At 40.2% G+C, this 27,074-nt stretch overlaps 2 protein-coding genes across 2 annotated transcripts; both read right to left on the bottom strand.

The window, feature by feature from the left end:
• Positions 1-2,414: 2,414 nt before the first annotated feature.
• On the bottom strand, positions 2,415-5,219 carry LOC123465364 (probable ATP-dependent RNA helicase DDX53). The gene is made up of 2 exons (XM_045164343.1): positions 5,061-5,219; positions 2,415-4,824 (listed from the first exon to the last, which is right to left on the bottom strand). Exon 2 carries the CDS (start codon positions 4,815-4,817, stop codon positions 2,706-2,708), a length of 2,112 nt encoding a protein of 703 aa, XP_045020278.1. The 5' UTR covers positions 4,818-4,824; positions 5,061-5,219; the 3' UTR covers positions 2,415-2,705.
• An 8,527-nt stretch (positions 5,220-13,746) lies between these two features.
• Positions 13,747-16,500, bottom strand: LOC123332044 (probable ATP-dependent RNA helicase DDX53). Its single transcript, XM_044937573.1, has 2 exons — positions 16,342-16,500; positions 13,747-16,105 (listed from the first exon to the last, which is right to left on the bottom strand). The coding sequence occupies exon 2, from the start codon at positions 16,096-16,098 to the stop codon at positions 13,987-13,989; it is 2,112 nt and encodes a 703-aa protein (XP_044793508.1). The 5' UTR covers positions 16,099-16,105; positions 16,342-16,500; the 3' UTR covers positions 13,747-13,986.
• Between the last annotated feature and the right edge of the window lie 10,574 nt (positions 16,501-27,074).

The raw sequence follows: 27,074 nt of genomic DNA on the forward strand, positions 1-27,074 counted from the left end.
GTGGATCACAATAAACTGTGGAAAATTCTGAAAGAGATGGGCATACCAGGCCACCTGACCTGCCTCTTGAGAAATATGTATGCAGGTCAGGAAGCAACAGTTAGAACTGGACATGGAACAACAGACTGGTTCCAAATAGGAAAAGGAGTACATCAGGGCTGTATATTGTCACCCTGCATATTTAACTTATATGCAGAGTACATCATGAGAAACGCTGGGCTGGAAGAAGCACAAGCTGGAATCAAGATTGCCAGGAGAATAATCAATAACCTCAGATATGCAGATGACACCACCCTTATGGCACAAAGTGAAGAGGAACTAAAAAGCCTCTTGATGAAGTGAAAGAGGAGTGAAAAAGTTGGCTTAAGGCTCAACATTCAGAAAATGAAGATCATGGCATCTGGTCCCATCACTTCATGGGAAATAGATGGGGAAACAGTGGAAACAGTGTCAGACTTTATTTTTTTGGGCTCCAAAATCACTGCCGATGGTGATTGCAGCCATGAAATTAAAAGACATTTACTCCTTGGAAGGAAAGTTATGACCAATCTAGATGGCATATTCAAAAGCAGAGATGTTACTTTGCCAACAAAGGTCCATCTAGTCAAGGCTATGGTTTTTCCAGTAGTCATGTATGGATATGAGAGTTGGACTGTGAAGAAAGCTGAGTGCCAAAGAATTGATGCTTGTGAACTGTGGTGTTGGAGAAGACTCTTGAGAGTCCTCTGGCCTGCAAGGAGATCCAACCAGTCAATCCTAAAGGAGATCAGTCCTGGGTGTCCACTGGAAGGACTGATGCTGGAGCTGAAACTCCAATACTTTGGCCACCTCATGGAAGAGTTGACTCATTGGAAAAGACTCCAATGCTGGGAGGGATTTGGGGCAGGAGAAGGGGACAACAGAGAATGAAATGGCTGGATGGCATCACCAACTCGATGGACATGAGTTTGAGTGAACTCTGGAAGTTGGTGATGGACAGGGAGGCCTGGCATGCTGCAGTTCATGGGGTTGCAAAGAGTCGGACACGACTGAGTGACTGAACTGAACTGAACTGAAAGATAATGAAAGCTGATGGAGAGTCTTTTATTGAACAGTGTATGTGCTTGGTGCTCAGTTGCTCAGTCATGTCAGACTTCTTGAAACTCCATGGACTATATAGCATGCCAGGCTCCCCTGTCCATAGAACTTCCCAGGCAAGCATCCTGGAGTGGGTTGCCATTTCCTCTTCCAGGGAATATTCCCTACCCACGGATCATGTCTTCCTGTGTTTCCTGCATTGGCACGTGGATTCTTTACCAAGCTGTGTCACCTGAGAAGCCATTGAACAGTTTACGCAAAGTATATATCCTTTTTTTGTTTCCCTGGCTGAAGTCCCTTCTTGGTTTTTCTGCAATTGACTTTCGCTCAGAAGATGCTTTGCTTAAGCTATCGCAAGTTTTAACTATGACATTACTGACATTTTCACCTGATAATTCTCTCTTTAGAGGGATTATCCTGCACATTGAAATGTTTAGCAGCATGAATGGCCTCTACCCAAGAGATGACAACAGCCTCCCCTTGAGTTGTGACCACCACATCTGGCAAAGTTGGCCTTGGTGGAGAACCACTGATACAGACTATACCAAGGATAGGAAAGTTGTAGGGTCATATTCTGTACGACCTGCATGATATAATTTTAAAATCCTCTATTTCTTCCCCTGAAGTTCTTTCTTGGTTACTATGAGGTTGGTTTTATTTTGCTTATGCTGTCTCAGGGATTGTCCATCTCAGTGCTATGGATGTTTTGGACCAAGTAATCCTCTGTTTTGTTGGCGCTGTCCTGTAAATCAGGGGCCCCCAACCTCCAGGATCTAATGCTTTATGATATGAGATGGGGCTGATGCAATAATAGAGATAAAGGGCACAATAAATGGAATGTGCTTGAATCATCCCCAAACCATCCCCACCCCCATGTCGCCCATCCATGGAAAAATTGTCTTATTGGTTCCTGGTACCTAATGAATTTTTTAAAAGTAGAGAATGATAGTGGAGATAGTTTTAGGAATTCTGTCACCAACCACTGCGGGCAAATAAATATTTTGACTGGGTTAAGCTTGGTGAAAACTAGTTTCCAATTCAGTACAACTATTTTAAGCAAGAAAAGCACCATTGTTATTGTCTACCAAGTCTTTTGAGAAGACACAGCTGGACATGGCAGGCTATAAAGAAAGCCGACTTTAACAAACACATAACGCTCTCTCATTTTCAACGCACTTTTGATTTTATTAAGGAACATACATTGAAAGTTTAGTGGTATGGTTTAAGAATTAGCTAAATGTCCTGTAACTGACAGTATGTTCCCAATACTTCCTTAGGTAACTTGAGTACTGCGTAACTTGAACATATCTCGGATCTTCTGGTAGCTACAATTTTTTCAAGTTGTAGACATGATAAAACTTGATCTTAGATCTTCTTGTAGGTACACCTTTTCAAGGTGGGAGACATCAGTAAAATTCAATCTTGGATCTTCTCTTAGGTTCAACTTGTCAAGGTGGAAACATCAATTAAACTCAGTCTTGGATATTCTTGTAGGTACAATTTTTCAAGGTGCAGATGTTAATAAATCCAATTCTTAGATATTCTAGTAGGTGAAATTTTTCAAGGTGTGGATGTTAATAAAACTCAGTGCATTTTTCCTGAGATTTCTTTGATCTTTTTCCTATCTCCTAGTTTTGCTTACGCTTCTTAAACCGATCAGCCATTGATCGGAGTTTGGGTGGCACAATCTGGTTGGCTCTTTGGAGAATTTTAATCAACTCATCGGCAATTTTCCAATCATGTTGGGTCACAAGGGTGATTGATTCACCTGTTTTCCCTGCTCTTCCAGTGCGTCCAACTCGGTGTACATATTCTTCAATATTGCGTGGAAAATTGTAATTATATACGTGTGTGACATCACTGACATCAAGACCTCTGGCTGCTAAATCGGTAGCGATCAGTATTTTCACTCGCCCACTTCTGAAGTCCTCTAATGCTTGGTCTCGATCACTCTGTTCCCTGTCACCATGCAGGGACTGGACAGGTATTCCTCGAATACTTAAATCACTTGACAAGTCATCAGCCACAAGTTTTCTGCTGACAAACATGATGACTTTGTCTTTGGGTGACAGACTCTGTAGGAATTCTTGCATCAGAGATCGTTTTTCCTCTTCAGTGGTAACAATTATGTTTTGCTTCACAGTATTTACAGTAACTAGATCCAGAGTACCAACATAAACAATCATAGGCTGTTTCAAATAAGACTGGGCCAATCTACGGGTAGAGTCTGGCCAAGATGCGCTTGTCATAACAGTCTGTCTATCTGGGCGCACATCTAATAAGATCTTCATTATTTGGTGTTCAAACCCCAGATCCAGCATTTTATCTGCCTCATCCAAGACCAAGTAGGTTATGCTTCTTAGGTTGACAAAATTATTCATTTGTAGATCATTCAGTCTTCCAGGTGTTGCAATAATGATGTCTACACCTTCGGTAACATCTTGTATTTGTCCTTTTCTGTTTCCACCACCATATATACAAACACTTTTAAGACCTTTATATAAGTACTTAGAGCATTCAGCTTCTACTTGCAGAGCTAATTCTCTAGTGGGTGTAAGGACTAGCATGCCAGGTCCATTCCTTTGCTTTCTGGATACTGGTTGAGAATGTATATGTATAAACCCAGGCATTAAATAGGATAGTGTTTTGCCTGTTCCAGTTTGCGCAATCCCTATAAGATCTATTCCTTGTAGAATTACTGGCCATGCCTGAGACTGAATTGGCGTTGGCTTTTGAAAACCAGCTCTCCTAATGCTTTGCATAATCTCAGGATATTGTTGGAAAGCATCTTCGAATGTACAGGTGGGCTTGGGTATGGGACGTTTCTCACCCTCTGTCAAGTCATCACACGTTATGTTGAAATTTTCCTTTCTCCAAATTTCCACTTGGGCTTCAGACAATGAGTGTGTTGCTTGGGATTCTATGTATACGTTTTTCTTAATTGGTGGTAAATCTGCCCATTTTCTTTTCTTCCACTCTACCACTCCAGCTTTTACTTGATCCCAGTCTATCCGTGGCTGAGCTGCTCTAGCAGTGACATCTTTTGGCTGGGCGGCTCTGGGCTTGTCATCTCTGGGCTGGGCCACTATGGCCGCATAGTCTCTAGGCTGGGCCATTCTGGTGTCTTTGGCCTGAGCCTCTCTGGCTGCGTGGTCTCTGTCCGCATCCTTGTCTCTGGGCTGGGAAGCTCTGGAGGCAGTTTCTCTGGGCTGGGCCCCTCTGGTGGTGTTGTCGTCTTCAGCCTGGGCCTCTCTGGCCACGTCGTCTCCTGGCTGGGCCCTTCTGACGGCATTGTTATCTCCGGGCTGGGCCACGATGGCCGCATAGTCTCTAGGCTGGGCCATTCTGGGGTCTTTGGCCTGAGCCTCTCTGGCTGCGTGGTCTCTGTCCGCATCCTTGTCTCTGGGCTGGGAAGCTCTGGAGGCAGTTTCTCTGGGCTGGGCCCCTCTGGTGGTGTTGTCGTCTTCAGCCTGGGCCTCTCTGGCCACGTCGTCTCCTGGCTGGGCCCTTCTGACGGCATTGTTATCTCCGGGCTGGGCCACGATGGCCGCATAGTCTCTGGGCTGGGTTGCTTTGGTGGTGTCATCTTTGGGCTGAGTGGCTCTGGTGGTGTTATTTCTGCTCCAGCCTCTCTCGGCAAAAGCTTGAGAGGCATGACTATCAACACTGCATTCTGAACTGTAGGTTCTTTCTTGTTTCTTAACAAGAGTTTCTATAGCCGCTTTGGCCTTGGCCTTCATGTCTTTCCTGCCAAAAATTTTTACCTCAGCTTCAGGACCACCTTTTACGATCTGTATTTTTGTACTGGTAGAATCCTGGATATCTTTTATATTTGATCCCCCACGACCAATCACCGCACCAATCATGCTGCTCTTGATAAGAAAGCAGAGTGGTGGTTCTCGGTAATTGGACGCCCTAGACTCTGCGCGGCCAGAGGTGTGGCTCCGGCCCCAGCCTCTGCTATCCCGGCCATCCCGACTGACCTGGCGATCTCGCAGATCTCTCAAAGTAGGTTCTATCATCTTCTGCTCTGGCGCCCACGCCATTTGTGGGCAATAGTAAAGTAAGTGCTGGCCTCTCGTCTAACTTGGGCTGGAAAAAGAGGTATTATCTGGCTCCTTTCTCATCTCCTCCGGCTGGAGACCAACTGACAGCCAGCTGGTCTGCAGCTATACTGCTGTTGCCTAGGAAGTTTGTCTTTGATATAGTGTCAGTTGGGGCGGGGCTTTGGATAGGCTGACCAATCACAGGGCTGGGCCTACTGTGAGGTAAGCAGGTGCCTGTGAGGCAAAATTTAAAGCAACAGTCACTCTCAGGGGCTGACCATATGGTTCATCAGAGGACACAAGCCTAAAAGCAGTTAGTTCAGGCTTCATAGAGATTTTACTGACTCTAAGGAATGGGTTCCAGTTGAAAATTTATTTGGGGCCCCGAAACATATCAGTAAACTTACTGCTGAAAGTTCACCACAAATTGCAAGCTTTGGATGTTTGCATGTACTTTATTTAACCTGGGGAAACCTCATTACAGACATTTTACATTCTACCCTTTTGGAAGGGCTCAAAGGAAATAGAAGTTTGCTGTAGAAGGGAGCTGAAAGGGAATACTTACAGGTAGTGGTCAGCAGTAACAGGCTTGCACTATTGTTTGTGTCCTGGGTAAGGAGGAAATTTCAAGGATTAGTTTTGTGAACTTGAATGGCACTGACCCACTTCAGCAATACCTGGGAAGTGAAATGGAGTTGTCAGCATAAAGAGAGAGGACCAGTTCTTGCATCTCTCCACTTAATTATAGATTTTTATCCAATCAGTACAATATGCCAAGAAATCCCCAATTATTTTTTTTAATTAAGGGCAAAGCACTTGGGTTACAGGAAGAGAAGGAGAGGAGAGAAATGTTTTGCTGACTTTCTTCATCCTTTAGAAAATACTCGCTCTTTACTTTTTTTTTTTTAATTGAATTTTCAAACTCGGGTGGAAAAGCCAAGACGGTCCATCAGTTCCTCTCTCCTTATTCCCTTCTGTGTGAAAAGACTTTTGAAGAATTCCTTGTATTCAAGAGAAGATTCCCATTGTTTTGGCTATGTATTTCCATTCAGTTCAGTTCAGTAACTCAGTCATGTCCAACTGTTTGTGACCCCATGGACTGCAGCAAGCCAGGCTTCCCTGTCCATCACCATCTTCCAGAGTTTACTCAAACTCATGTCCATCAAGTTGGTGATGCCATCCAACCATCTCATCCTCTGTTGTCCCCTTCTCCTCCCACCTTCAGTCTTTCCCAGCATCAGGGTCTTTTCCAGTGAGTCAGTTCTTTGCATCAGATGGCCAAAATATTGGAGCTTCAGCTTCAGCATCAGTCCTTACAATGAATATTCAGTACTGATTTCCTTTAGGATGGACTGGTTGGACCTCCTTGCAGTCCAAGGGACTCAAGAGTCTTCTCCAACACCATAGTTCAAAAGCATCAATTATTTAGCACTCAGCTTTCTTTATAGTCCAATGCTCACATCCATACATGACTACTGGAAAAACCATAGATTTGACTAGATGGACCTTTGTTGGCAAAGTAATGTCTCTGCTTTTTAATATGCTGTCCAGGTTGGTCATAGCTTTCTTCCAAGGAGCAAGCGTCTTAATTTCATGGCTGCAGTCACCATCTGCAGTGATTTTGGAGCCCCCAAAATAAAATCTGTCACTGTTTCCATTGTTTCCGATGTATTTCCGTTAGGGTAGAATTATTCACTCTGAGCCCCTCAAGGTTGTTGATTGTAAGAAATCATCTGGTCGGCTACATTTGAAATCTGTTAGCGCCAGTGATGTACTCCAGGTGCATCCGAGTGTGAAAGCTGTTAAAGCTATTGGCTCAGATGACCTTGATATTGGGTCTCTTTATGACTGATGCTCAAGTTCTCTACTCTTCTGATTTCTCACTGCTTTCTCTAATTGGTGCTGACTGTTCAAAGCTGGCCTTGTTTGATATGCTTCCAATTAAAAAAAAAATAAAGTTACATCCATTCCCTGTAGAATCCTGTGTTTTTAGTGTCTCCATTAAATAAACATCTAGAGGAAGTGTTTAATTTGCTTATTATAGTCAGCTCTCATCCTAGTAAAGTGCTTCTCATTGGAGGCTCTTCTGAATAATGGAAAATTCACTGCCCCGATAGGAGGTTCTGTCAGTCAATTTTTCCTATTTACCAGTTAAGATGCTTTGGATAATATAATACTCAGCAAATAATGACTTAAATATTTATTATTTCATATTGTGCAGTGCTCAGAGATAGGAGATTCCTGGGTGTTCTTGTTGGTTCCAATATTTTCTGGACATAACACATATGAAACATGAAGAGTAACCTTCGGTTCTTCCTACCCAATCCTCCTTTTTTCTCTTAAATGTATTAGCTGTGAGCAGTGGTCAAGGATTTCTCTGACTACTCTTGATCGTCTACTCTTTTTCTTTCATAGGTGTTCATGTGGGTGCCATGCACAAACAACAAATCATAACCTCCTTCTCCTCTTCCCTTTCCTCTTCCTCCTCTTTCCTGGTCATTTACTAATGGCACAAGAAAGAAATTTTTTCCATGTGCAGAATTAATCATATCTGTCTAACTAATTATGTCTTTCTCTTTTAACATTTTCATGTAGATATCTGTCTTTTCCTAAAAAGACAATTTCGAATTTTGCAAGTAAGACAAAAGAACTCACAAATTTTAATTCTATACAAGTGCAGATTTCTGTGATATTCTCCAGTTTCTTGAAAAAGAAGGTAAAGTGTTCAGGTCTTAGATATAATACATATACCATCTATATTATTCATAAATCAAATACTTTTTATTATAAAAGTAGGAGAACTTCATAATTGATTGTTCTCCCAACTTTTCTCCCCAGAGACAGCCATTATTAATGTTTTGGTGTATTCTGGCAAATTTGTCCCTAAGTACTGACAACATGTATGAGATATTTATACACAATTATAGTCAGTGGTTTTAAATAAAACTGCAATCATATTCTTCAGCAGTACTGCAACATCATTTTTTTTTTTAAGAATAACATCTGATAATTTTTGACTTTTTATCTTGATACGAGTTAGAAAACCTGATGGTGAAATCCATGTAATGATACAAACAAAAACCAAGAACTGGAGTTCCCATTATTCACATGTAAAAGTATGACAAAAAGGATCTCTGAGTTGAAAGCCTTGCTCTGTTCTTTCCTTTCTTTTTTTAATGAATGGTTTTAATGAGGTATTTTTTTTATATACAAAGAATGGCACATGTTTAATGTGTACAATTTGAGTTTGGATATATGCAAACACCCATTATACTCTCATCACAAACAAGGAAATAGACACATCCAACAACTAAACTTTCCTATGTTCCTTTGTTTATTTGGTTTTTTGTTTTGTCTGTGGTAAGAATACTTAACATTTTTCTTATTATCGAACAGAAGGTGAGGTGTAGGCCAGTAGATGTTACCAGACAAAGCAAGGAACAGAAATGCTTACTTTTGATCAATGAAAATAAAACAATGTACTTATTTCCCTTCCTTCTTTTCTTCCTTTCTTCATTCCCTTATTAATTCATTTAGATACTTATTGTGCTCCTACTATGTTCCATAGGCATTGTTTTTAGCACTTAAGAGGCAGTGGTGGAAAAGGGACAAGTTTCTTATTAATGATTTTTACATTTTAGCAGGTGAAACAAGAGATGCTTCTATTTAGAACACCTTCAACTACAATGCTACTTGAATTGATTTCTTCAATTATTGAAAACTTATGTTCAACATCATTTAAAAAGCTTCATTGAAATACAGTTGATTTACAGTGTTTTGTTAGCTTGTGGTGTGTAGCAAAGTGATTCAGTTATACATATATTTTTATATTCTTATCCATTATGGTTTATTACAGGATATTTAATATAGTTGCTTGTGCTATACAGTAGGACCTAATTGTTTATCTATTTTATATATAGTAGTGTGTTTCTTTTAACCCCAAACTCTTATTTTATCTCCCCCTTTCCCCTCTGGCAACCATAAATTTGTTTTCTACATCTGTGACTCTATTTCTGTTTTATAAATAGGATCATTTGGACCATTTTTAGAGTCCACATATAAGTGATATCATATTATATTTGTCTTTCTCTGACTTACTTCACTAAGTATGATAACCTCAGGTCCATCCATGTTGCTGCCGATGGTATTATTTCTTTTTATGGCTGAGTGATATTCCATTGTATATATGTATCACATCTTCTTCATCCATTCATCTATATTGTTTATATACCTTCAGTTCAGTTCAGTCGCTCAGTCATGTCTGACTCTTTGTGACCCCATGGACTGCAGCATGCCAGGCCTCCCTGTCCATAGCCAACTCCTGGAGTTGACTCAAACTCATGTCCATTGTGTTGGTAATACCATCCAGCCATCTCATCCTCTGTTGTCCCCTTCTCCTCCTGCCTTCAATCTTTCCCAGCATCAGGATCTTTTCCAATGAGTCAGTTCTTCGCATCAGGTCACCAGAGTATTGGAGTTTCAGCTTCAGCATCAGTCCTTCCAATGAACACCTAGGACTGATCTTCTTTAGAAAGGACTGGTTGGATCTCCTTGCAGTCTAAGGGACTCTCCAGAGTCTTCTCCAACACCACAGTTCAAAAGCATCAATTCTTCAGTGCTCAGCCTTTTTTATGATCCAACTCTCACATCCATACATGACCACTGGAAAAACCATACCTTTGACATGCCTTAGCTATTGTAAATAGTGATCCTATGAACACTGGCTGCATATATCTTTTTGAATTAGCGTTTTCTCCAGATATATCAAAATAATTTTTATTATAATGAAGGCAATGTTATTTTGTATAAATTTTAGAGAATTAAATAATTAAAACCAGTTATAACTATATAATGTATAAAACTATTACTATCATTTATGTGTGCCTGCGTGTATCCAGCTCATCTGTTTTATTCTATATTGATAACTGGACAGATATAACTTTCTAAAGCAAAAGAGATGATTTTATAAACTACTTTCCTTCAAATATTCTTTAAGAACATGATTTCTGCTATTCCAAGTCAGGAATAGATATACTGCAGTTTGTTTAACTAGGACCCTATCATTGGACTTGAAAATTTTTTCAAAAATTAACTATTTTAATTAATATGGTAAATAGCCCTGTATATACATCTTGGTGTGTGTGTGTGTGTGTGTGTGTGTGTGTGTGTGCATTTATATATAAAATTATTTCCTTATGGTAATGCCTAGATTTGATATTACTGGGTCCAAGTCTATTAAAGCATATACACTTTTTATGCATAATTTCAACTATCCCTCCAAGGAATATAATTTTGCAAAAAAGAAATGCAAAAAAGCAAAATGGCTGTCTGGGGAGGCCTTACAAATAGCTGTGAAAAGAAGAGAAGTGAAAAGCAAAGGAGAAAAGGAAAGATATAAGCATCTGAATAAAGAGTTCCAAAGAATAGCAAGAAGAGATAAGAAAGCCTTCCTCAGCGATCAATGCAAAGAAATAGAGGAAAACAACAGAATGGGAAAGACTAGAGATCTCTTCAAGAAAATTAGAGATACCACGGGAACATTTCATGCAAAGATGGGCTCGATAAAGGACAGAAATGGTATGGACCTAACAGAAGCAGAAGATATTAAGAAGAGGTCGCAAGAATGCACAGAAGAACTATACCAAAAATATCTTCATGACCCAGATAATCACGATGGTGTGATCACTGACCTAGAGCCAGACATCCTGGAATGTGAAGTCAAGTGGGCCTTAGAAAGCATCACTATGAGCAAAGCTAGTGGAGGTGATGCGAGTTGAGCGATTTCAAATCCTGAAAGATGATGCTGTAAAAGTTCTGCACTCAGTATGCCAGCAAATTTGGAAAACTCAGCAGCGGCCACAGGACAGGAAAAGGTCAGTTTTCATTCCAATCCCAAAGAAAGGCAATGCCAAAGAATGCTCAAATTACTGCACAACTGCACTCATGTCACACACTAGTAAATTAAGGCTCAAATTCTCCAAGCCAGGCTTCAGAAATATGTGAACTGTGAACTTCCAGATGTTCAAGCTGGTTTTAGAAAAGGCAGAGGCACCAGAGATCAATTGCCAACATCTGCTGGATCATGGAAAAAGCAAGAGAGTTCCAGAAAAACATCTATTTCTGCTTTATTGACTCTGCCAAAGCCTTTGACTGTGTGGATCACAATAAACTGTGGAAAATTCTGAAAGAGATGGGCATACCAGGCCACCTGACCTGCCTCTTGAGAAATATGTATGCAGGTCAGGAAGCAACAGTTAGAACTGGACATGGAACAACAGACTGGTTCCAAATAGGAAAAGGAGTACATCAGGGCTGTATATTGTCACCCTGCATATTTAACTTATATGCAGAGTACATCATGAGAAACGCTGGGCTGGAAGAAGCACAAGCTGGAATCAAGATTGCCAGGAGAATAATCAATAACCTCAGATATGCAGATGACACCACCCTTATGGCACAAAGTGAAGAGGAACTAAAAAGCCTCTTGATGAAGTGAAAGAGGAGTGAAAAAGTTGGCTTAAGGCTCAACATTCAGAAAATGAAGATCATGGCATCTGGTCCCATCACTTCATGGGAAATAGATGGGGAAACAGTGGAAACAGTGTCAGACTTTATTTTTTTGGGCTCCAAAATCACTGCCGATGGTGATTGCAGCCATGAAATTAAAAGACATTTACTCCTTGGAAGGAAAGTTATGACCAATCTAGATGGCATATTCAAAAGCAGAGATGTTACTTTGCCAACAAAGGTCCATCTAGTCAAGGCTATGGTTTTTCCAGTAGTCATGTATGGATATGAGAGTTGGACTGTGAAGAAAGCTGAGTGCCAAAGAATTGATGCTTGTGAACTGTGGTGTTGGAGAAGACTCTTGAGAGTCCTCTGGCCTGCAAGGAGATCCAACCAGTCAATCCTAAAGGAGATCAGTCCTGGGTGTCCACTGGAAGGACTGATGCTGGAGCTGAAACTCCAATACTTTGGCCACCTCATGGAAGAGTTGACTCATTGGAAAAGACTCCAATGCTGGGAGGGATTTGGGGCAGGAGAAGGGGACAACAGAGAATGAAATGGCTGGATGGCATCACCAACTCGATGGACATGAGTTTGAGTGAACTCTGGAAGTTGGTGATGGACAGGGAGGCCTGGCATGCTGCAGTTCATGGGGTTGCAAAGAGTCGGACACGACTGAGTGACTGAACTGAACTGAACTGAAAGATAATGAAAGCTGATGGAGAGTCTTTTATTGAACAGTGTATGTGCTTGGTGCTCAGTTGCTCAGTCATGTCAGACTTCTTGAAACTCCATGGACTATATAGCATGCCAGGCTCCCCTGTCCATAGAACTTCCCAGGCAAGCATCCTGGAGTGGGTTGCCATTTCCTCTTCCAGGGAATATTCCCTACCCACGGATCATGTCTTCCTGTGTTTCCTGCATTGGCACGTGGATTCTTTACCAAGCTGTGTCACCTGAGAAGCCATTGAACAGTTTACGCAAAGTATATATCCTTTTTTTGTTTCCCTGGCTGAAGTCCCTTCTTGGTTTTTCTGCAATTGACTTTCGCTCAGAAGATGCTTTGCTTAAGCTATCGCAAGTTTTAACTATGACATTACTGACATTTTCACCTGATAATTCTCTCTTTAGAGGGATTATCCTGCACATTGAAATGTTTAGCAGCATGAATGGCCTCTACCCAAGAGATGACAACAGCCCTCCCCTTGAGTTGTGACCACCACATCTGGCAAAGTTGGCCTTGGTGGAGAACCACTGATACAGACTATACCAAGGATAGGAAAGTTGTAGGGTCATATTCTGTACGACCTGCATGATATAATTTTAAAATCCTCTATTTCTTCCCCTGAAGTTCTTTCTTGGTTACTATGAGGTTGGTTTTATTTTGCTTATGCTGTCTCAGGGATTGTCCATCTCAGTGCTATGGATGTTTTGGACCAAGTAATCCTCTGTTTTGTTGGCGCTGTCCTGTAAATCAGGGGCCCCCAACCTCCAGGATCTAATGCTTTATGATATGAGATGGGGCTGATGCAATAATAGAGATAAAGGGCACAATAAATGGAATGTGCTTGAATCATCCCCAAACCATCCCCACCCCCATGTCGCCCATCCATGGAAAAATTGTCTTATTGGTTCCTGGTACCTAATGAATTTTTTAAAAGTAGAGAATGATAGTGGAGATAGTTTTAGGAATTCTGTCACCAACCACTGCGGGCAAATAAAATATTTTGACTGGGTTAAGCTTGGTGAAAACTAGTTTCCAATTCAGTACAACTATTTTAAAGCAAGAAAAGCACCATTGTTATTGTCTACCAAGTCTTTTTGAGAAGACACAGCTGGACATGGCAGGCTATAAAAGAAAGCCGACTTTAACAAACACATAACGCTCTCTCATTTTCAACGCACTTTTGATTTTATTAAGGAACATACATTGAAAGTTTAGTGGTATGGTTTAAGAATTAGCTAAATGTCCTGTAACTGACAGTATGTTCCCAATACTTCCTTAGGTAACTTGAGTACTGCGTAACTTGAACATATCTCGGATCTTCTGGTAGCTACAATTTTTCAAGTTGTAGACATGATAAAACTTGATCTTAGATCTTCTTGTAGGTACACCTTTTCAAGGTGGGAGACATCAGTAAAATTCAATCTTGGATCTTCTCTTAGGTTCAACTTGTCAAGGTGGAAACATCAATTAAACTCAGTCTTGGATATTCTTGTAGGTACAATTTTTCAAGGTGCAGATGTTAATAAATCCAATTCTTAGATATTCTAGTAGGTGAAATTTTTCAAGGTGTGGATGTTAATAAAACTCAGTGCATTTTTCCTGAGATTTCTTTGATCTTTTTCCTATCTCCTAGTTTTGCTTACGCTTCTTAAACCGATCAGCCATTGATCGGAGTTTGGGTGGCACAATCTGGTTGGCTCTTTGGAGAATTTTAATCAACTCATCGGCAATTTTCCAATCATGTTGGGTCACAAGGGTGATTGATTCACCTGTTTTCCCTGCTCTTCCAGTGCGTCCAACTCGGTGTACATATTCTTCAATATTGCGTGGAAAATTGTAATTATATACGTGTGTGACATCACTGACATCAAGACCTCTGGCTGCTAAATCGGTAGCGATCAGTATTTTCACTCGCCCACTTCTGAAGTCCTCTAATGCTTGGTCTCGATCACTCTGTTCCCTGTCACCATGCAGGGACTGGACAGGTATTCCTCGAATACTTAAATCACTTGACAAGTCATCAGCCACAAGTTTTCTGCTGACAAACATGATGACTTTGTCTTTGGGTGACAGACTCTGTAGGAATTCTTGCATCAGAGATCGTTTTTCCTCTTCAGTGGTAACAATTATGTTTTGCTTCACAGTATTTACAGTAACTAGATCCAGAGTACCAACATAAACAATCATAGGCTGTTTCAAATAAGACTGGGCCAATCTACGGGTAGAGTCTGGCCAAGATGCGCTTGTCATAACAGTCTGTCTATCTGGGCGCACATCTAATAAGATCTTCATTATTTGGTGTTCAAACCCCAGATCCAGCATTTTATCTGCCTCATCCAAGACCAAGTAGGTTATGCTTCTTAGGTTGACAAAATTATTCATTTGTAGATCATTCAGTCTTCCAGGTGTTGCAATAATGATGTCTACACCTTCGGTAACATCTTGTATTTGTCCTTTTCTGTTTCCACCACCATATATACAAACACTTTTAAGACCTTTATATAAGTACTTAGAGCATTCAGCTTCTACTTGCAGAGCTAATTCTCTAGTGGGTGTAAGGACTAGCATGCCAGGTCCATTCCTTTGCTTTCTGGATACTGGTTGAGAATGTATATGTATAAACCCAGGCATTAAATAGGATAGTGTTTTGCCTGTTCCAGTTTGCGCAATCCCTATAAGATCTATTCCTTGTAGAATTACTGGCCATGCCTGAGACTGAATTGGCGTTGGCTTTTGAAAACCAGCTCTCCTAATGCTTTGCATAATCTCAGGATATTGTTGGAAAGCATCTTCGAATGTACAGGTGGGCTTGGGTATGGGACGTTTCTCACCCTCTGTCAAGTCATCACACGTTATGTTGAAATTTTCCTTTCTCCAAATTTCCACTTGGGCTTCAGACAATGAGTGTGTTGCTTGGGATTCTATGTATACGTTTTTCTTAATTGGTGGTAAATCTGCCCATTTTCTTTTCTTCCACTCTACCACTCCAGCTTTTACTTGATCCCAGTCTATCCGTGGCTGAGCTGCTCTAGCAGTGACATCTTTTGGCTGGGCGGCTCTGGGCTTGTCATCTCTGGGCTGGGCCACTATGGCCGCATAGTCTCTAGGCTGGGCCATTCTGGTGTCTTTGGCCTGAGCCTCTCTGGCTGCGTGGTCTCTGTCCGCATCCTTGTCTCTGGGCTGGGAAGCTCTGGAGGCAGTTTCTCTGGGCTGGGCCCCTCTGGTGGTGTTGTCGTCTTCAGCCTGGGCCTCTCTGGCCACGTCGTCTCCTGGCTGGGCCCTTCTGACGGCATTGTTATCTCCGGGCTGGGCCACGATGGCCGCATAGTCTCTAGGCTGGGCCATTCTGGGGTCTTTGGCCTGAGCCTCTCTGGCTGCGTGGTCTCTGTCCGCATCCTTGTCTCTGGGCTGGGAAGCTCTGGAGGCAGTTTCTCTGGGCTGGGCCCCTCTGGTGGTGTTGTCGTCTTCAGCCTGGGCCTCTCTGGCCACGTCGTCTCCTGGCTGGGCCCTTCTGACGGCATTGTTATCTCCGGGCTGGGCCACGATGGCCGCATAGTCTCTGGGCTGGGTTGCTTTGGTGGTGTCATCTTTGGGCTGAGTGGCTCTGGTGGTGTTATTTCTGCTCCAGCCTCTCTCGGCAAAAGCTTGAGAGGCATGACTATCAACACTGCATTCTGAACTGTAGGTTCTTTCTTGTTTCTTAACAAGAGTTTCTATAGCCGCTTTGGCCTTGGCCTTCATGTCTTTCCTGCCAAAAATTTTTACCTCAGCTTCAGGACCACCTTTTACGATCTGTATTTTTGTACTGGTAGAATCCTGGATATCTTTTATATTTGATCCCCCACGACCAATCACCGCACCAATCATGCTGCTCTTGATAAGAAAGCAGAGTGGTGGTTCTCGGTAATTGGACGCCCTAGACTCTGCGCGGCCAGAGGTGTGGCTCCGGCCCCAGCCTCTGCTATCCCGGCCATCCCGACTGACCTGGCGATCTCGCAGATCTCTCAAAGTAGGTTCTATCATCTTCTGCTCTGGCGCCCACGCCATTTGTGGGCAATAGTAAAGTAAGTGCTGGCCTCTCGTCTAACTTGGGCTGGAAAAAGAGGTATTATCTGGCTCCTTTCTCATCTCCTCCGGCTGGAGACCAACTGACAGCCAGCTGGTCTGCAGCTATACTGCTGTTGCCTAGGAAGTTTGTCTTTGATATAGTGTCAGTTGGGGCGGGGCTTTGGATAGGCTGACCAATCACAGGGCTGGGCCTACTGTGAGGTAAGCAGGTGCCTGTGAGGCAAAATTTAAAGCAACAGTCACTCTCAGGGGCTGACCATATGGTTCATCAGAGGACACAAGCCTAAAAGCAGTTAGTTCAGGCTTCATAGAGATTTTACTGACTCTAAGGAATGGGTTCCAGTTGAAAATTTATTTGGGGCCCCGAAACATATCAGTAAACTTACTGCTGAAAGTTCACCACAAATTGCAAGCTTTGGATGTTTGCATGTACTTTATTTAACCTGGGGAAACCTCATTACAGACATTTTACATTCTACCCTTTTGGAAGGGCTCAAAGGAAATAGAAGTTTGCTGTAGAAGGGAGCTGAAAGGGAATACTTACAGGTAGTGGTCAGCAGTAACAGGCTTGCACTATTGTTTGTGTCCTGGGTAAGGAGGAAATTTCAAGGATTAGTTTTGTGAACTTGAATGGCACTGACCCACTTCAGCAATACCTGGGAAGTGAAATGGAGTTGTCAGCATAAAGAGAGAGGACCAGTTCTTGCATCTCTCCACTTAATTATAGATTTTTATCCAATCAGTACAATATGCCAAGAAATCCCCAATTATTTTTTTTAATTAAGGGCAAAGCACTTGGGTTACAGGAAGAGAAGGAGAGGAGAGAAATGTTTTGCTGACTTTCTTCATCCTTTAGAAAATACTCGCTCTTTACTTTTTTTTTTTTAATTGAATTTTCAAACTCGGGTGGAAAAGCCAAGACGGTCCATCAGTTCCTCTCTCCTTATTCCCTTCTGTGTGAAAAGACTTTTGAAGAATTCCTTGTATTCAAGAGAAGATTCCCATTGTTTTTGGCTATGTATTTCCATTCAGTTCAGTTCAGTAACTCAGTCATGTCCAACTGTTTGTGACCCCATGGACTGCAGCAAGCCAGGCTTCCCTGTCCATCACCATCTTCCAGAGTTTACTCAAACTCATGTCCATCAAGTTGGTGATGCCATCCAACCATCTCATCCTCTGTTGTCCCCTTCTCCTCCCACCTTCAGTCTTTCCCAGCATCAGGGTCTTTTCCAGTGAGTCAGTTCTTTGCATCAGATGGCCAAAATATTGGAGCTTCAGCTTCAGCATCAGTCCTTACAATGAATATTCAGTACTGATTTCCTTTAGGATGGACTGGTTGGACCTCCTTGCAGTCCAAGGGACTCAAGAGTCTTCTCCAACACCATAGTTCAAAAGCATCAATTATTTAGCACTCAGCTTTCTTTATAGTCCAATGCTCACATCCATACATGACTACTGGAAAAACCATAGATTTGACTAGATGGACCTTTGTTGGCAAAGTAATGTCTCTGCTTTTTAATATGCTGTCCAGGTTGGTCATAGCTTTTCTTCCAAGGAGCAAGCGTCTTAATTTCATGGCTGCAGTCACCATCTGCAGTGATTTTGGAGCCCCCCAAAATAAAATCTGTCACTGTTTCCATTGTTTCCGATGTATTTCCGTTAGGGTAGAATTATTCACTCTGAGCCCCTCAAGGTTGTTGATTGTAAGAAATCATCTGGTCGGCTACATTTGAAATCTGTTAGCGCCAGTGATGTACTCCAGGTGCATCCGAGTGTGAAAGCTGTTAAAGCTATTGGCTCAGATGACCTTGATATTGGGTCTCTTTATGACTGATGCTCAAGTTCTCTACTCTTCTGATTTCTCACTGCTTTCTCTAATTGGTGCTGACTGTTCAAAAGCTGGCCTTGTTTGATATGCTTCCAATTAAAAAAAAAATAAAGTTACATCCATTCCCTGTAGAATCCTGTGTTTTTAGTGTCTCCATTAAATAAACATCTAGAGGAAGTGTTTAATTTGCTTATTATAGTCAGCTCTCATCCTAGTAAAGTGCTTCTCATTGGAGGCTCTTCTGAATAATGGAAAATTCACTGCCCCGATAGGAGGTTCTGTCAGTCAATTTTTCCTATTTACCAGTTAAGATGCTTTGGATAATATAATACTCAGCAAATAATGACTTAAATATTTATTATTTCATATTGTGCAGTGCTCAGAGATAGGAGATTCCTGGGTGTTCTTGTTGGTTCCAATATTTTCTGGACATAACACATATGAAACATGAAGAGTAACCTTCGGTTCTTCCTACCCAATCCTCCTTTTTTCTCTTAAATGTATTAGCTGTGAGCAGTGGTCAAGGATTTCTCTGACTACTCTTGATCGTCTACTCTTTTTCTTTCATAGGTGTTCATGTGGGTGCCATGCACAAACAACAAATCATAACCTCCTTCTCCTCTTCCCTTTCCTCTTCCTCCTCTTTCCTGGTCATTTACTAATGGCACAAGAAAGAAATTTTTTCCATGTGCAGAATTAATCATATCTGTCTAACTAATTATGTCTTTCTCTTTTAACATTTTCATGTAGATATCTGTCTTTTCCTAAAAAGACAATTTCGAATTTTGCAAGTAAGACAAAAGAACTCACAAATTTTAATTCTATACAAGTGCAGATTTCTGTGATATTCTCCAGTTTCTTGAAAAAGAAGGTAAAGTGTTCAGGTCTTAGATATAATACATATACCATCTATATTATTCATAAATCAAATACTTTTTATTATAAAAGTAGGAGAACTTCATAATTGATTGTTCTCCCAACTTTTCTCCCCAGAGACAGCCATTATTAATGTTTTGGTGTATTCTGGCAAATTTGTCCCTAAGTACTGACAACATGTATGAGATATTTATACACAATTATAGTCAGTGGTTTTAAATAAAACTGCAATCATATTCTTCAGCAGTACTGCAACATCATTTTTTTTTTAAGAATAACATCTGATAATTTTTGACTTTTTATCTTGATACGAGTTAGAAAACCTGATGGTGAAATCCATGTAATGATACAAACAAAAACCAAGAACTGGAGTTCCCATTATTCACATGTAAAAGTATGACAAAAAAGGATCTCTGAGTTGAAAGCCTTGCTCTGTTCTTTCCTTTCTTTTTTTAATGAATGGTTTTAATGAGGTATTTTTTTTATATACAAAGAATGGCACATGTTTAATGTGTACAATTTGAGTTTGGATATATGCAAACACCCATTATACTCTCATCACAAACAAGGAAATAGACACATCCAACAACTAAACTTTCCTATGTTCCTTTGTTTATTTGGTTTTTTGTTTTGTCTGTGGTAAGAATACTTAACATTTTTCTTATTATCGAACAGAAGGTGAGGTGTAGGCCAGTAGATGTTACCAGACAAAGCAAGGAACAGAAATGCTTACTTTTGATCAATGAAAATAAAACAATGTACTTATTTCCCTTCCTTCTTTTCTTCCTTTCTTCATTCCCTTATTAATTCATTTAGATACTTATTGTGCTCCTACTATGTTCCATAGGCATTGTTTTTAGCACTTAAGAGGCAGTGGTGGAAAAGGGACAAGTTTCTTATTAATGATTTTTACATTTTAGCAGGTGAAACAAGAGATGCTTCTATTTAGAACACCTTCAACTACAATGCTACTTGAATTGATTTCTTCAATTATTGAAAACTTATGTTCAACATCATTTAAAAAGCTTCATTGAAATACAGTTGATTTACAGTGTTTTGTTAGCTTGTGGTGTGTAGCAAAGTGATTCAGTTATACATATATTTTTATATTCTTATCCATTATGGTTTATTACAGGATATTTAATATAGTTGCTTGTGCTATACAGTAGGACCTAATTGTTTATCTATTTTATATATAGTAGTGTGTTTCTTTTAACCCCAAACTCTTATTTTATCTCCCCCTTTCCCCTCTGGCAACCATAAATTTGTTTTCTACATCTGTGACTCTATTTCTGTTTTATAAATAGGATCATTTGGACCATTTTTAGAGTCCACATATAAGTGATATCATATTATATTTGTCTTTCTCTGACTTACTTCACTAAGTATGATAACCTCAGGTCCATCCATGTTGCTGCCGATGGTATTATTTCTTTTTATGGCTGAGTGATATTCCATTGTATATATGTATCACATCTTCTTCATCCATTCATCTATATTGTTTATATACCTTCAGTTCAGTTCAGTCGCTCAGTCATGTCTGACTCTTTGTGACCCCATGGACTGCAGCATGCCAGGCCTCCCTGTCCATAGCCAACTCCTGGAGTTGACTCAAACTCATGTCCATTGTGTTGGTAATGCCATCCAGCCATCTCATCCTCTGTTGTCCCCTTCTCCTCCTGCCTTCAATCTTTCCCAGCATCAGGATCTTTTCCAATGAGTCAGTTCTTCGCATCAGGTCACCAGAGTATTGGAGTTTCAGCTTCAGCGTCAGTCCTTCCAATGAACACCTAGGACTGATCTTCTTTAGAAAGGACTGGTTGGATCTCCTTGCAGTCTAAGGGACTCTCCAGAGTCTTCTCCAACACCACAGTTCAAAAGCATCAATTCTTCAGTGCTCAGCCTTCTTTATGATCCAACTCTCACATCCATACATGACCACTGGAAAAACCATACCTTTGACATGCCTTGGCTATTGTAAATAGTGATCCTATGAACACTGGCTGCATATATCTTTTTGAATTAGCGTTTTCTCCAGATATATCAAAATAATTTTTATTATAATGAAGGCAATGTTATTTTGTATAAATTTTAGAGAATTAAATAATTAAAACCAGTTATAACTATATAATGTATAAAACTATTACTATCATTTATGTGTGCCTGCGTGTATCCAGCTCATCTGTTTTATTCTATATTGATAACTGGACAGATATAACTTTCTAAAGCAAAAGAGATGATTTTATAAACTACTTTCCTTCAAATATTCTTTAAGAACATGATTTCTGCTATTCCAAGTCAGGAATAGATATACTGCAGTTTGTTTAACTAGGACCCTATCATTGGACTTGAAAATTTTTTCAAAAATTAACTATTTTAATTAATATGGTAAATAGCCTTGTATATACATCTTGGGGTGTGTGTGTGTGTGTGTGTGTGTGTGTGTGCATTTATATATAAAATTATTTCCTTATGGTAATGCCTAGATTTGATATTACTGGGTCCAAGTCTATTAAAGCATATACACTTTTTATGCATAATTTCAACTATCCCTCCAAGGAATATAATTTTGCAAAAAAGAAATGCAAAAAAGCAAAATGGCTGTCTGGGGAGGCCTTACAAATAGCTGTGAAAAGAAGAGAAGTGAAAAGCAAAGGAGAAAAGGAAAAATATAAGCATCTGAATAAAGAGTTCCAAAGAATAGCAAGAAGAGATAAGAAAGCCTTCCTCAGCGATCAATGCAAAGAAATAGAGGAAAACAACAGAATGGGAAAGACTAGAGATCTCTTCAAGAAAATTAGAGATACCACGGGAACATTTCATGTAAAGATGGGCTCGATAAAGGACAGAAATGGTATGGACCTAACAGAAGCAGAAGATATTAAGAAGAGGTCGCAAGAATGCACAGAAGAACTATACCAAAAATATCTTCATGACCCAGATAATCACGATGGTGTGATCACTGACCTAGAGCCAGACATCCTGGAATGTGAAGTCAAGTGGGCCTTAGAAAGCATCACTATGAGCAAAGCTAGTGGAGGTGATGCGAGTTGAGTGATTTCAAATCCTGAAAGATGATGCTGTAAAAGTTCTGCACTCAGTATGCCAACAAATTTGGAAAACTCAGCAGCGGCCACAGGACAGGAAAAGGTCAGTTTTCATTCCAATCCCAAAGAAAGGCAATGCCAAAGAATGCTGAAATTACCGCACAACTGCACTCATGTCACACACTAGTAAATTAAGGCTCAAAATTCTCCAAGCCAGGCTTCAGAAATATGTGAACTGTGAACTTCCAGATGTTCAAGCTGGTTTTAGAAAAGGCAGAGGAACCAGAGATCAAATTGCCAACATCTGCTGGATCATGGAAAAAGCAAGAGAGTTCCAGAAAAACATCTATTTCTGCTTTATTGACTCTGCCAAAGCCTTAGACTGTGTGGGTCACAATAAACTGTGGAAAATTCTGAAAGAGATGGGCATACCAGGCCACCTGACCTGCCTCTTGAGAAACCTATATGCAGGTCAGGAAGCAACAGGTAGAACTGGACATGGAACAACAGACTGGTTCCAAATAGGAAAAGGAGTACATCAAGGCTGTATATTGTCACCCTGCATATTTAACTTATATGCAGAGTACATCATGAGAAACACTGGGCTGGAAGAAGCACAAGCTGGAATCAAGATTGCCGGGACAAATATCAATAACTTCAGATATGCAGATGACACCACCCTTATGACAGAAAGTGAAGAGGAACTAAAAAGCCTCTTGATGAAAGTGAAAGAGGAGAGTGAAAATGTTGGCTTAAAGCTCAACATTCAGAAAACGAAGATCATGGCATCTGGTCCCATCACTTCATGGGGAATAGATGGGGAAACAGTGTCAGACTTTATGTTTTTGGGCTCCAAAATCACTAGAGATGGTTATTGCAGCCATGAAATTAAAAGACACTTACTCCTTGGAAGGAAAGTTATGACCAACCTAGATAGCATATTCAAAAGCAGAGACATTACTTTGTCAACAAAGGTCCATCTAGTCAAGCCTATGGTTTTTCCAATGGTCATGTATGGATGTGAAATTTGAACTGTGAAGAAAGCTGAGCGCCGAAGAATTGTTGCTTTGAACTGTGGTGTTGGAGAAGACTCTTGAGAGTCCCTTGGACTGCAAGGAGATCCAACCAGTCCATTCTAAAGGAGATCAGTCCTGGGTGTTCTTTGGAAGGATTGATGCTGAGGCTGAAACTCCAATACTTTGGCCACCTCATGGGAAGAGTTGACTCACTGGAAAAGACCCTGATGCTGGGAGGGATTGGGGGCAGGAGGAGAAGGGGATGACAGAGGATGAGATGGCTGGATGGCATCACCCACTTGATGGACATGAGTTTGGGTGAACTCCTGGAGTTGGTGATGGATAGGGAGGCCTGGTGTGCTGCAATTCATGGGGTCGCACAGAGTCAGACACGACTGAGCGACTGAACTGAACTGATGCTCCTATTGCCATTTTCTTAATTGCTTGGGGTTGATTTTGTAGATATTTTTTCTTCTCTTGTATTTCTTGACTATATAAATTCCTTTAATATTTGTTGTAAAGCTGGTTGGTGGTACTGAATTCTCTTAACTTTTGCTTATCTGAAAAACTTTTTATTTCTCTATCAATTTTGAATGAGATCCTTGCTGGGTACTGTAATCTTGATTGTAGATTTTTCCCTTTCATTACTTAAAATATATCCTACCATTCCCTCTGGCCTGCAGAGTTTCTGCTGCAAGATCAGCTGTTAAGCCTATGGCTTTCCCTTGTATGTTGCCTGTTGCTTCTCCCTTGATGCTTTTAATATTCTTTCTTTGTGTTTAGTCTTTTTTAGTTTGATTAGTATGTGTCTTGGCATGTTTCTCCTTGCGTTTATGTGTGTATGTGACTCTTTGTGCCTGTTGGACTGGATTGACTATTTCCTTTTCCATATTGGGGAAATTTTTCAACTATAATCTCTTCAAAAAATTTTTCTCATACCCTTTCTTTTTCTCTTCTTCTTCTGGGACCTCTATAATTTGAATGTCAGTGTGTTTGATATTGTCCCACTGGTCTCTGAGACTGTCCTCAGTTCTTTTCATTCTTTTACTTTATTCTGCTCTTTAGAAGTTATTTCCACCATTTTATCTTCCAGCTCACTGATTAGTTTTTCTGCCTCAGATATCCTGCTGTTGATTCCTTCTAGAGTATTTTTAATTTCAGTAATTGTATTGTTTGTCCCTGTATGTTTATTCTTTAATTCTTCAAGGTCTATGTTAATTGATTCTTGCATTTTCTCCATTTTGTTTTCAAGGTTTTTGATCATCTTTACTACCATTATTCTGAATTCTTTTGCCGGTAGTTTGCCTATTTCCTCTTCATTTATTTGGACTTCTATGTTTCTATTTTGTTCTTTCGTTTGTATAGTATTTCTCTGCCTTTTCATTATATTTTTTTAACTTATCGTGTTTTAGGTCTCCTTTTCCCAGGCTTCAATGTTGAATTCTTTCTTCCTTTTGGTTTCTGCCCAATTAAGGTTGGTTTGTGTAAGCTTCTTGTAGGGTGAGACTTGTTCTGAGTTTTTGTTTGTTTTTTCCTCTGATGGGCAAGGCTGGGTGAGGTGGTAATCCTGTCTGCTGATGATTGTGTTTGTATTTTTATTTATTGTTTATATGAGTTGTCCTGTACAGGGTGCTACTGGTGGTGGTAATGCCGGGTCTTATATTCAAGTTGTTTCCTTTGTGTGAGTTCTCACTATTTGATACTCCCAAGGGTTAGTTCTCTGGTAGTCTAGGGTCTTGGAGTCAATGCTCCCACTCCAAAGGCTCGGGGCTTGATCTCTTTGGATCCACTTGTCAGTCCTGCAGTAAAGTCGGTTTTCTGCCTCCAGGTTGTGTGAGGGGAAAATACAGCATTTATTGCAGAGTATGGATGGAGGAGAAGGGGTGGCTCAACCCCAAAGACCACAACTCCCTTATTTGTGTTCTTTTTAATGACAGCCATTCTGCCAGGTGTGAGGTGATTTGGGGTTTCTGATTTGCATTTCCCTGAGATAGATTGTGTTTTACTTGTAAAGAGATATCATAGACAAAGGAGACAGATAGTCTAAACATCTTACAACTACACTACCTATAATTCGTATGTTACATGTGTATTACATAGGGCATATAGTTAAATTCACAGTGATTGGTAATTTGATCTTGATTCTAAAGTTGTTATAACTGGCTTTAAAAAGTATTATTACTTTGAGTCTATTTGTAAGTTTTCTCCCCCTGATATAATCACACTGTAAGAAATAAATTTCTATTCAAACTCTGACTCTAGATCAGTAGTCGTTTTTTACAAAGCTTATTTACAAGATTATCTAAATGTAGATAAAGTTGTTCAATGAGCATTTTTTGTTTCTAATTCATTATAGTTCTGTCCTTTAAAAGTAAAGATAGAAATGTAGATTGAGAACTGTTCAAAAGACATTGTTACTTTATATAATTTACAATCTTTTCATTATACACCCAACATTTTTATCATTCATGTGCTCTGCTTCAAGCATTTTGGTAAGAGTCGCTTCATAAATAAAATGTAGCAATGTCTGTAAAATTTGTAAGAAGTATACCTCAGGCATACTTGAAATAGAGCACATTTTTGACACGTCACACCAATAATAATTCATAATCTAGGGGCCTTTTTTCAATCTTATACATCAGAAAGCTAGAAAATATCTTCAGACAAGATGAGTAAACTTCCCAAGCCTGTGTGCCACGTTTTCAAAAGAAGTGAGCTAGGGCTGCTCCCTCTAAACATATGACATTTTCAAAAAATTCATATCAACTAATGGCCCCTCAAGCAAACCCTTGCTATTTAGTGATGCTGTGACATGGCATGAGAGTTCTCAAACATCTCACACGGGCACATTACTGTTGCTGCTGCCACTGCTAAGTTGCTTCAGTCGTGTCCAACTCTGTGCGATCTCATAGACGGCAGCCCACCAGGCTCCTCTGTCCCTGGGATTCTCCAGGCAAGAATACTGGAGTGGGTTGCCATTTCCTTCTCCGATGCATGCATGCATACTAAGTCGCTTCCGTCATGTCCAACTCTGTGCAACCTCATGGACAGTAGCCCACCAGGCTCCTCTGCCCACAGGATTCTCTAGGCAAGAATACTGGAGTGGGTTGCCATTTCCTTCTCCCAGACACATTACTAGCAGTGCCAAAGGGAGAAGAATTGCCTGCCTTTAAGTTATTTCCAGCTTTTGAAAATCTGCTAAAGAATAACAATACAGGTTTTCAAAATAAACTAGTATTGCAAGAAATGTGTTTTTAATGTGAAGACAAAGTACAGAATTCTCATCTTCTCCAAATTGAACATTAATTAAGCCAAAATGAATATGTGAAGTACTTCTTAAACACCGTCCCTCATGCCTCATGATTTTTCCAAAATTCCATACTTTATGTTATCTTACTTTACAATTCAAAGCACCACAAATACTATATATATATATTGAAATACACCTGCTTTTGCTGAAGACACTGATAACTCTCTCTAGTTGCAGAAACTACCTGTTATTTTGTCTTATCTTGCTTAAATACTCTCTCTAGTATTTGAAGATACTGAGCTATTTCTTTCATTCACTCAAAAAAATTATTGTGCACTTATTTGATCTCTGGCAGTGGAATACAATAGTTATTTTTTTAAGTCTCTAAGCTCAATGGAGTTTAGAATATCATTCAAAAAAAGAGTAATTACCAGATAATTATAATGCCGAGTGGTAACATCACAAAATAGCAATAAAACATTTCAATAATGAAGGGCTCCAGTCCCACACTTTGGACATTGGTAAAGACTCCAACAGCAAGTATCATTCAAACTGAGTCCGGAAGAATTAGTCAAGTCATCGAGGAAGGGGTTTGAGGAAGGATTTCCAGAAAAGGGGGCAGTATGTACATG

This window comes from Bubalus bubalis, chromosome X (assembly GCF_019923935.1).
Source record: "Bubalus bubalis isolate 160015118507 breed Murrah chromosome X, NDDB_SH_1, whole genome shotgun sequence".
Classification (NCBI taxonomy): domain Eukaryota; kingdom Metazoa; phylum Chordata; class Mammalia; order Artiodactyla; family Bovidae; genus Bubalus; species Bubalus bubalis.